The sequence below is a fragment of the Leopardus geoffroyi genome, chromosome B1 (assembly GCF_018350155.1).
Source record: "Leopardus geoffroyi isolate Oge1 chromosome B1, O.geoffroyi_Oge1_pat1.0, whole genome shotgun sequence".
In the NCBI taxonomy this organism is placed as follows: domain Eukaryota; kingdom Metazoa; phylum Chordata; class Mammalia; order Carnivora; family Felidae; genus Leopardus; species Leopardus geoffroyi.
This window is the reverse complement of record NC_059327.1, coordinates 73,115,517-73,127,715: the sequence shown is the minus strand read 5'-3', so window position 1 is coordinate 73,127,715 and position 12,199 is coordinate 73,115,517. Positions and strand designations below refer to the sequence as shown.

Here is a 12,199-nt window from a genome sequence, read left to right as displayed (position 1 = left end):
GTTGTTTTGGAGTATAGCTTCCAAGCTTTTTATTCATTCATTTAAAAAAAGTAAAGTACCTCCAACATATATTTATTAATTATGTACATAAACAAATATTCTAACTTACTATGTGTACTATAAACCATAGAAAACGTGGAGATGAAAAAGATGAAATAAATGTAGACATAATGAGAAATTTCTGCACGTGCTACCAAAGATCAAATTTTATAATCTCTGGTTGCACGTCTACTTTAGAGCTACAAATTGTTCCCCTATATTTAACTAATCAGCTTAGAGATGGGTACGAATCACCCAAAAGGAACTCTGCACAAAGATGCATGCAAGTTACTGGAAAAACAATCCACACCCGAGCATTACTGACAATGGGGCACCATTATGTTTGGGCGCAATGGGCAAAACTGCATTATCATTACACTAGATGGGTGATCTCAAATAGCACATACAATCATTTTTTTTTAATTTATGGGTTTTTTTTTATTTTTTGTTTTGACATGTGAATAATTTCTAGATCTTCTGGAAATGTATGCATTGCCACACCAAGGCTGATTTGATAAATTCACACATTTGACCACAAGATGGTGCTCAAAACAAATGACTAAGAATATTACAAATTCATTGCAAGGTTACTTCACTCTACAAACCTTGACGTGCAATTCCTTTCCAGGGAGACACTGTGGGAAATATGGCCTGTTGTCGTTGATGTCAGTAACTGAGACGTAAACCACCATGCTGGCGTTTCGTGGTGGGGAGCCATGGTCGGTCACTAGGACAATCACCTGATGGTGTACCTGATGTTCATGGTCCAATGCCACCCAACTGATCAATTCGCCTAAGGAATATGGAGTAGAACAAAAGAGGCTGTCACCATGTACTAGAATCTTGCCATTATGAACCACATCCAAGCTAAATCACAGAAAGGAAAACCAGATAGAGAACTCAGAGTAAATGCACAGTTTCCAAGATGATGTATATTAGTAGTTTGACTCCACTGTTAAATTTCCTGAAGTTTCTCCCGAAAATACCACTTTAAATTTGTCCCTCTTTGCATTTCAAACTATCTACCATTGACCATTTGAACTAAAAGAAAAATGCATTCATAAAAATAAATGATGAAGTACTCCGTGTGAATTTTGTAATAATTTAGAAGGTTTAAAATTACAGCATATCCTTTTTAAATTATTTATCTATTTATAATTTATTTTTAATGTTCATTCATTTTTGAAATAGACAGAGCATGAGCAGGGGTGGGGCAGAGAAAGAAGGAGACACAGAATCCGAAGCAGGCTCCGGTCTCTGAGCCGTCAGCACAGAGCCCCACACGGGGCTCAAACTCACGAGCCATGAGATCATGCCCTGAGCTGAAGTCGGCACTTAACCGACTGAGCCACCCAGGCGCCCCCGGCATGTCGTTCTTCATACTGCTTTATAAAATCATGAAAAGCAGCTCTGACATTACAAGTTCTGGGTTTTTGGTCTCAGTTTCTCCACCTCAGAGACTTCAGCCGTGGAGACTCAGGCAGAAAATCGCAGCTACCTCCACCTGCTGCCAGGGGCACTGGAGGCCACATATTCTCTCCCCAAAGCCCAGCTCCTGCTTCAGGGCTCCACCGCCATTAATTTCCTCACTCCTTATGGAAATAATCTATTTGTGAGAAAGTCAATACGAAGCGACTTCCTGTTACTTTTGCCCTCTTCATCCAAATGAAATGACGGTGTGTAAAACAAAACAAAAAGTGAAATTAGGATCAGAAAGGAAAATTCCTGTTTGGGTAAGGGGACGAACTGTTGAGCCGAAACCCAGTGTTTACCACATAAACTACATTTATGTAGCGTTTACAAGATTTTTGACAAAAATCACATACACAGCAACTGCATTTTGAGAGTTCCAAACTGTACTTCTCCTCTGAAAACCCTACACCCTGAATGGCAAGCACATTTTTATTTGACGAACCAACTCCGATTGACAAGTAGCAGTCTGGCGGGCAGTGGTGAAAAAGACTGTGGAGTCCAGCGTGGTGCTGCACACAGGAAATGCCAAGGCAGGCTGGGCTTCCATGGGAGCCAGTCCGGATCACCACAGAGACCGCTCAGAGCACCAGGGTGGGGGGGCAGCCACGCCCACCATGCTCTGAAGGGTGGTCTCAACTCCTATGTTGCCACACTGCACTCATCCCTGGTGAACGGGAATACAGAAGGTAGTCTTCCAAGTCCCTTCATTGACTTTAGCTCTCTTCCCTTCACAGCAGGACAACAAAGCACAGCAGGCATTATCCCTTCTAGTCATGGTGAGGAAACTGAGCTCTGAGATTAAACTACTTGCTTAAAAGCCATATATCAATTCGAGGAAAGGACACCTGGTCTTTCTGAATCTGGGTGCTGGATAATCGCAGGAGAGAGAAAATCATGGGGGAGCCAACTGTATATTTTAATTTATTTTTTAAATACCAAGTGAAAAAAAAAAAAACACAGGTGAAATAGAAGACCTACAAAACTGTCTACCGGAGGGAAGTCAAGAGCAAGCAGGTCACCCTGTATAGCTAGGCACTTTGTGCCCTGCAGAGGGCGTCCCAACTTGGGAGTGAATGAGAGCTGAAATTCAGTTTGCAGCCTCCCTGGCAAGTCATGTGCCCTGGTGTAAAGCTCCATCTGCTGGAGGAAGGGGCACCTGTTCCTAATTCACGTAACAGGCACTTCATAAAGGCATGGGGCGCCTGGGTGGCGCAGTCGGTTAAGCGTCCGACTTCAGCCAGGTCACGATCTCGCGGTCCGTGAGTTCGAGCCCCGCATCAGGCTCTGGGCTGATGGCTCGGAGCCTGGAGCCTGTTTCCGATTCTGTGTCTCCCTCTCTCTCTGCTCCTCCCCCGTTCATGCTCTGTCTCTCTCTGTCCCAAAAATAAATAAACGTTGAAAAAAAAAAAAAGTAAAAAAAAAAATTCTGTCCCACTACAGGGCAGAGGGTACCAGTTACAAAGGCTACAACATAACCGTATCTCCTGGAGTTGTATGAAGTGAAGGCCTTCTCTATTTCCTTCTAGCTCCATAACCTTGGGCATGTTGTTTGACCTATCTGAGTCGCAGTTTCCTTAGCTATATGATTGCAATATCAACATATTTCATTTGTAGGTGGTTGCAGAATGAAATAAAATCCTTGTAAATTTCTGAAATACAAGTTTAAAAATATAATAGCATTTTTACATTTAACTTCATAATGAAGACTTGGGAAAATACTCAGTGGAAATATTTGCCCTTTCACCATGGTTCCCTTACCAGAATGCAAATGGGGAAATACATCAATAGAGTGATTTTGAAATCTTACCTGATGGATTATTTTCTAGTTTTACATTCATGACACTTATCTTTTATAAACTATTTGGCATTTTAAAAAATCTACAAGTGAAAAAGAATGGTCGGGGGTAAAATCAGACTTTGCACAAGGATTCATTCAGTCCAATTCTGACCATACCTCTAATTCAGAATAAGAACCATATATTGGCAATATGTCGGTGTGACGGAAGAGAAGAATGAATCATTACAGGTGAAATTCTATTCAATTTTGACTTCATTTTAAAATCACAACATTCTAACTGAGTAAGTTATCTACTAAAAACTAACTTTCACTGCATGTTTGTACTAACGTTAAAACTAAAAGATTTGAGCTTTGTTAATTTCAACTTTAAAGGAGTAAGTGGAAGCTACAAAATGCTACCTGTGTTAGGATTCATCTTGAAGAATTTTCCATCAGACAAAAGGAAATATGACAGCTGTCCATTCTTTCCCGAGTCTCTGTCAATTGCTGTAATTTTGCCTATTACCCCTTGGGGAACAGGGCTCTCCTCGACTTTCAAAAACAACACATCATGCAAGAAGGTAGGGGAATTGTCATTCTCATCCAGGACATGAACAATTACTGAAGTGCTCACATTTTGCGACAATCTGTCCTCCGGGATCCAGGCAAACACTCTAAAATTATATGTCTGTGTGGATTCATAGTCAAGCTGTCGCCGCAAATAAATCCAACCTGTGTGAGGGTGGATGCCAAACACAGCAGAGTCCGCGCTGGGTTCCAGCGAGTACAGGAGCTGCAAGCTTGCGCCCTGTGGCCCAAGTGGGTAGGCGTGTATTTGCAGTATTTGGGTCATCAGTGAGACAGACTCACTAACCTCCACTTGATAGACCAAGTTTGCAAAAGTCAAAGACGGGCTCTGTTCTTGCTCTTCGATCACAACTGTCAGCACTAACAGGGATGCCTGAGGAGGAACGCCCAGGTCCTGGGCCATGAGAGTTAGTGTGCACTTCTGGGGCGTCCCACTTCCCAGACTCTCATTGAGGTACACCACACCAAGCCCCGAGTCAATGGAAAAGATGCTTGGATTCTGGCTTGCAATGGTGTATCGGATGAATCCATTCTGCCCACTGTCTTTGTCTTGTGCACGGGCAAGGTACAAGGCTGTGCCAGGCAGTGTGGTCTGGGATATTTTAACCTCATCAGAGGCTTTGGGAAATACTGGATGGTTGTCATTGACATCGATTACAGTTATGTTGACCTCTGTACTGCCGTAAGCAGGGGAGCCGCCGAGCTGCGCCTGCACCGTGAGCACAACCACGGGCTGGGTTTCGTGATCCAGAGGCTTCTGGGTTCGAATGACACCCAGCCACGGGTGAATAGAGAACTTTCTGTCCAGATCACCAGAGGAGATTCTGTAAGAAACTGGCTCTGAGGAATCTGGGGAAAAAAAAAGGTGGGGAGTGTGGGGGCAGAGAAAGAGAAAACAATCACCATATGCCAAAAGAATGCACCTACTGGAAATACTGAAAACTGAAAGCATTAATCTATACTACACCCACAGAAAACACTATGCAACGTGTTACCTCTTCCTCAGCTCCCCAACGTCTCCTGGAAAGTGGATACGTGGTTAAGATGTATTAGTGGACAAAGGTAATGTCCAATGGATAAGGAGCAAGCCCCAGGTTTCACTCTCTGCCTTTCAGTAGTTTTGCATTAAGTAAAAGAGAAAGATGTTCAGAAAATAATTTGGATGCCTATTTTACATAGTTGGGGAAGACAGGTTAAGTTTATGCCTGATGCTTCTCTATATCTACCTAGGAATGGCAAATAACCCCAAAAAACAGTAAGGGAAGGGAAAGAGGACAGAGAAGAAATGGACTGTAAGCAGGACAAGATCTTTAGATAGGCAATTCACTTCAGGAATCTACCCTGCAGAGAAACCTCTATAAGTCATACATGGACATTTGCATGAATATTGCAAGGACTAGCAAAAAATGATTGTAAATCATTCAAATTAATAGCAAAACATGTTTATATCTAAGTGAAAGGACTATGCAATCTTTTTTTAAATTAAAACAGAATGATGTCCAGTTACTTGGAAAACTGTCCTCCATCTATAAAGTGGGGAGGAAAGGATAACTGTAAAACAAAAAAAATGTAGCAGGACGTATTTTCATAAAAATTTTTAAAAGTGTGTGTGTGTGTGTGCACACGAGCGCACGTGTCTATTTGGAGGAGTGGGTTATAGATACATGCTTTCTGTTATAATCATTCTGTATTGTTTTAAGCTTCTAAAAGTATTTATTACCTTTTTGATTAGGAAAAATTGTAGGATAGAAATAATGTTGAAAGAACAAAGAGCGAGTCACAGATTGTGTGGTCTCCATTCTTCTTGCATGGAGGAAGGAAAAGATTCATTCAAGATTGCACAGCCTAAGAAAACACAAGAAATGATTCCAATAATGGATTTTAACAGGGCATAAGAAGTACTTACTCAAGGACTCTTTTGCTTTCACTGTTCCCACAGGACTGTCTTCAAGTACATCTTCATAAACTGAGAAAGTATACTTAGGCCTTTCAAATTCAGCAGGTGCCAGCATTGTCTGAAGAATGTGTATGGTGATGTCAGCATTAATGACAGATGTGAGCCCGCCACCGTCTCGAGCGCAGACCATCAACAGAAGTGTAGTGGATTCCAAATGACTAAGAGTTGATGTTAAGTAAATAATTCCTGGGTAGGGGAAGGGAAGAATTGAAAAACAGGGAACATGAAATAAATACTGATGAGCCAATCTGCTAACTCTACTGTGATAGTTAATTTTATGTCAACTTGACTGGGCCATGGGGTGCCCAAACATCTGGTCAAACATTATGCTGCATATTTCTGTGATGGCGTTTTGGAGGAGATTAATGTTTAAATGGGTAGACTAATTCCAGCAGGTTGCCCTCCCTGATGTGGATGGCCTTGTCCAACCAGTTGAAGGCCTAAATACAACAGAAAGGCTGACACTTCCCTGAGTAAGGGTGATTCCTCATGCCTGACTCCCTTTGAGCTGAGACTGTTTTGCTTTGTTTTGCTTTGTTTTGTTTTCCTGCCTTCAGAATTATACTGAAACCTCAGCTCTTTCTAAGTCTTGAGACAGCCAGTCGTCAGACTGGAACTACATCATCGGTTCTCCTGGGTCTCCAGTTTACCAACCCACTTGCAGATCTGGGGACTTATTTGCCTCCATAATTACATGAGCTAGTTCCTTGTAACAAGTCTCTTTATATCTATCTGTCTATCTATCTATCTATCTATCTATCTCTCCTACTGGTTCTGTTTCTCTAGAGAACCCTAATAGCTCTATCTTCCTTTTTTTTTTTTTTTTTTAAATCCACTTTTAAGTGAAATACAATCTGATATCTCTTTTTTTTTTAATTTTTTTTTCAACGTTTTATTATTTATTTTTGGGACAGAGAGAGACAGAGCATGAACGGGGGAGGGGCAGAGAGAGAGGGAGACACAGAATCGGAAACAGGCTCCAGGCTCTGAGCCATCAGCCCAGAGCCTGACGCGGGGCTTGAACTCACGGACCGCGAGATCGTGACCTGGCTGAAGTCGGACGCTTAACCGACTGCGCCACCCAGGCGCCCCATAATAGCTCTATCTTCCAATACAAGAACTTGAGCATGTTTGCAAAATGATGTCCAAATTCTGTCAGGTAAGCAATATTTTCCTAGAGCTTAAACATTAGACATCTTGGAAGTACATCAATTCACCAGTAAACAGAAATTGTGTCACCTTTGTTAGGACTTACAACCATATCACCAGCCCAGGATGATGGGATAGTCGAGTATGACCCCATAATCCAATGTAATCTCAGCTAATGCAGGACTGTAAAATGATCACAATCTGCCCGGGCTTCAGGATCCTAACTCTACAGAATGAAACTAAAATTTCACCTTCTGAAGTATTTGATATGTGACCTCAACTAGTGTAGGGAAGCTCTCTTGTTCAATTGGCTTTATTCTATCTTTGCTGGTGAGAAGATATAATGTTGATAGCTATGGGTAAGAAAACTTAAATAAGTGCTAAAACCATAGGGACAAGAGTGGCAAGTTGGGCTTATGTAAATAGCGTGAGAGGAGAACCTGTGAATGGGTAAGTTGGGGAAGGATCCAGTAATGCTGAGAAAACCAATTATTTAATATTATTAACACGACCCTTTTGCATGCTAGTTTGAAAACATGAAAATGGATATAACCAGCTTCAGAAATAAACATGTTAGGTTTTTAAAAAATGTTTAATGTTTGTTTATTTATTTATTTTGAGAGAGAATGAGTGCCAGTGGGGGAGGGACAGAGAGAGAGGGAGAGAGAGAATCCCAAGCAAACTCCTCACCATCAGCATGGAGCCTGACATCGGGCTCAATCCCAAGAACCGTGAGAGCACGACAGGAGCCAAAACCAACAGTCAGCTAGCTACGCAACCGACTGAGCCACTCAGATGCCCGAACATGTCAGGTTGTTTTAGAGAAAGAAAAAAACATGCAAACTTATTACATGAATTTACATACAGACACATGTAGGTGGACTTGGTGGAATCTATCACACTACAGTCAATCGGCTACAAGTGTAAGTTAAATGAAGGAATAGTGTGGTTTTTGCCAGTTTGTGAGAGGCTGGTGAAAGCATCTGAATTGTCAGCTTCCTAGGCATAAAAAAAAAAATGACACCCATTCATTCTTTTTCTTTAAAAAAAAATTTTTTTTAATGTTTATTTATTTTTGAGAGAGAGAGACAGAGTGTGAGTAGGGGAGGGGCAGAGAGAGAGGAAGACACAGAATCTGAAGCAGGCTTCAGCCTCTGAGCTGTCAGCACAGAGCCTGATGTGGGGCTTGAACTCACGAATCTTGAGATCATGACCTGAGCTGAAGTCGGACGCTTAACCAACTGAGCCACCCAGGTGCCCCGAGTTTCTTTCTTAAGTCAAAATCTGTCCTCTCACAACTCCAATTTCTTGTTTTTATTTGTACTAGAAGTTTAATATGTTTTGTATCTCTTTCACAGAGCACATCATCAATAACCAAAGTCAAATATCTTTCCTGACAACTTCCCCATTTTCCATAACAGTTCCTTACCTAACATGATTTTAAGTCCTTTCACTCATGGCTGGTTCATTTCTCCTGAACATGCTCCAAGTTGATTGGTGAACACATAGTTGCAGATACAATATATTACAAAAAAGAGTATAAAAACTCCTTATTAGAATACTTATAAAATATTAATGTAGCCAAGTATTCTTACACCAGCTATAGCAGCCATATTAAAATTAGGTTCAGGGGCGCCTGGGTGGCTCAGTCGGTTAAGCATCCGACTTCAGCTCAGGTCACGATCTCACGGTCCGTGAGTTCGAGCCCCGCGTCGGGCTCTGAGCTGATGATGGCCCAGAGCCTGGTGCCCGCTTCCGATTCTGTGTCTCCCTCTCTCTCTGACCCTCCCCCGTTCATGCTTTGCCTCTCTCTGTCTCAAAAATAAATAAACGTTAAAAAAAAAATTTTTTTTAAAAAAATTAGGTTCATACTGACTCCACCAAAGCACTCAATACTTACCACATATATTTCTAAGTCAGATTCTTCCCATCTGTTATTGATGAGCTTTAAAAATTATTATGAAAATATATGGTTGGTTAAAAAATAAAAGCTCAAATAATACAGAAGTGTCTGTCTACAGAAGAAAACGAAGTCTCTCTAAGCCCCCAATCATCATTGCTCCCTGGGTATATATTCTTCCACAGTTGATTCAATTCCGATTACAGAGAACTTTTTGAAGGCTTCATTGTGCACTCTAGATGATTATGACAATTAAAGGATTAACATCTGCCTCAACTATACTTGGTCCTCCTGATTCCAGATGACTCCTTCTGAACCATTTTTCATACTTGTATTAGAACAGTCTTCCTAAAATCCAAGTCTAGACATGTCGGTGCCTCCCCAGGTTTTCAGGGTGAAGTTCAAGTGCCTTATCTAAATAAACCAAGTTGCTGGTAAATGAACCCTTTTCACCTCGGTAGCCCATCTCACCACTCTCTGTACAGTACTTTTGCCCTAAGCACAGTGAAATACCTATAATTTCCAGGATAGATCTGGAATTTTTAAGTGATGAGACTCGGGGATAATAAATGATGTGGTTTTATTGTACACTGTTCAGAAGCACTTAGGCATTATGTATCAATCTGTAAACCATTCATATTCAGTAACCTAGAAGCCTGCCCTCTGCTCACAGAAGTGCATAGAAAGAAATGGAGAGGATGTCTTTTGCAAGATCACAAGTGACTTTACTATCTATCAAGAAGAGAATGAATGGGGGTTCTGGGGAGGATGGCAGAGAAGGAGGACCCTAGGCTCACCTTGTCCCATGGATACAACTAGATAACTAACGCTCATTATTTATTTCTGGGTAAATAACCCAGAAAATGACCTAAAGCCTGGGAGAACAAGCTCTACAACTAAATGGAGGGAGGGGGCCACATCGAAGAGGATAGGAAGGGCTGAGACAGGGTCTAGAAGTAACTGGACTCAGGGGCTGTCTTCAGGACAGGACAGTGCCTGTAAGGAGTAGGGAAAGAAAAGAGACCCCCACATGGGGGAGCCCACATGGGGAGGACAATCCCCATAACATTTGGCTTTGAAAACCAGAGGAGCCCAAGTTTGCATTCTTACAACCGAGACTTAAAACTTGGAATTTTAAAAAATCAGCAGGCTCTGGGAGAGCTGGGAGGGTGAGAGGAAACTGAATCCTCACCCTTAAAGAGACAGCATAAGGAAAGAATGAATGGTTCAATACAATGTGTGTATTAATACAATAGAATATTAGTGTAGCATCTAAAATATATATATACATGTTTTCATGTAGAAGGATTTTACATGCTACATTTTATATGGAAAAACATTGTAAAAATCAATCTATAGTATCAATTCACTGTGTTAAAAATATTCATACTGCATAAATATTTTTAAAATATTCTCCACTGTGAAAAATCCATGAAGTACTGCTAACTGAGAATGTTTAGATTACAGAACAATATGTAAAATATAATCATAAACACTAACACATACTTTATATGTACTGCACCCCCCCACACACGCACAGAGAAAAATATGCATGCTGGAAAATATGGAAGGATCTGAACAACTATAAAGAGAGAATATTGGGGCGCCTGGGTGGCGCAGTCGGTTAAGCGTCCGACTTCAGCCAGGTCACGATCTCGCGGTCCGTGAGTTCGAGCCCCGCGTCAGGCTCTGGGCTGATGGCTCAGAGCCTGGAGCCTGTTTCCGATTCTGTGTCTCCCTCTCTCTCTGCCCCTCCCCCATTCATGCTCTGTCTCTCTCTGTCCCAAAAATAAATAAACGTTGAAAAAAAAATTTTTTTTTTTTAAAATAGAGAATATTTTCTATGGGTTGAGACTATGGCACAGCTCATTACCTGCTTCTTACCTTCCTATAGTTTTTATTTTTTAATTTTTTTTATTATTTACTTTTGAGAGAAAGAGACAGAGTATGAGTAGAGGAGGGACAGAGAGAGAGAGGGAGACACAGAATCTAAAGCTGACTCAAGGCTCTGAGCTGTCAGCACAGAGCGCGACGTGGGGCTCGAAACCACAAACTGCGAGATCATGACCTGAGCCGAAGTCGGTCGCTCAACCAACTGAGCCACTCAGGTGCCCCTTACATTCCTATGGCTTTAATGAGCATATGTGCTATGGACTTGTGTCCCCTAAATATTCATATGTTGAAGTCCTAATCCCCAATATGACTGCATTTGGAGTAGTAATTAAGGTTAAATCGGGTCATAGGGGTGGAGCCTGATCTTACAGGAGTGGAGAGAACTCTCTCTCCAACATGTTAGAATAATGAGAGGAGGCAACTGTCTACAAGCCAGAAGACCTCTCAACAGGAATCAGGTCCACTTAGCATACCACTCCCAGGGTAATTTTCCTTAAATACCACCATGACGTGCTAAGGCTCAAAATCCTCGTGTCATTCCTTATTCCCTACACAAATCAAGTTTGAACTTCTCCGTCATGCTTTTAAAGTGCTTCATAAGTGACCTCACTCAGTGTAGCTTTCTGTCATTCTGTAGCCCATCTCTCCAGACATGATGATCTCCTACTGCCATAAATATGTAACAAGTATGGCGATGAAAACAGCTCATGGGGTGCAATCAGAGAGCCACTTTTTTTCTCCTATTCAAATTTACTTCGTATGGCTCACTGTTCTTCCCCTCCATCTAAGTGAAAATTAAGGAGGCTCCTATAATTTCCACAGTCACTGTCAACCCGTTAAAATTCTTTCTTTTGTTCCATACAAATTGTAGTAAATTATTTGTTCTAGTTTTGTGAAAAATGCTGTTGGGGTCTTGATAGGAATTGCATCAAATCTATAGGCTGCTTTGGGTACTACGGACATTCGACAATATTAATTCTTCCAATCCATGAGCATGGAATACCTTTCCATTTGTTCGTGTCATCTTCAGTTTCCTTCATTAGTATCCAACCATTTTTAGAGTACAAGTCTTTTTACCTCCTTGGTTAAGTTTATTCCTAGGTATTTTATTCTTTGTTAGTTTAAGTCACAAAACCGTCTCAATTTAATAATTTGAATATGAAGGTCCGTTAATAATCAAAACTCAAAACTGGATTCAAATTTCAGGCGGGACACAGGCTGCAAGTCAGAAGTAATTTCCCCATCTAGCTCTTCTCCCTCATCTTGCTAACAGTGTGAGTTCCTGACCATCTAGGGTGGAAGGAAGGGGAAAAGAGGGAAGGAGAGAGGAGCAGGAACATTCTGACTTGACAGGCACTATTGGGGTGGCACTCTTTGGCCGGGCAGCTGTTTAAAAGCCACTTTCTCTTATGGATGCTGTCAT

At 41.4% G+C, this 12,199-nt stretch overlaps 1 protein-coding gene across 1 annotated transcript in view; it reads right to left on the bottom strand.

The window, feature by feature from the left end:
• Positions 1 to 12,199, bottom strand: part of DCHS2 (dachsous cadherin-related 2) — a 242,033-nt gene that overhangs the window by 84,640 nt on the left and 145,194 nt on the right. The window contains exons 4-6 of the mRNA XM_045465174.1: positions 5,784 to 6,020; positions 3,710 to 4,726; positions 645 to 832 (exon numbers count right to left, since the gene is read on the bottom strand). Coding sequence (XP_045321130.1) covers positions 645 to 832; positions 3,710 to 4,726; positions 5,784 to 6,020 — 1,442 coding nt within the window. The remainder of the gene's footprint in view (positions 1 to 644; positions 833 to 3,709; positions 4,727 to 5,783; positions 6,021 to 12,199) is intronic.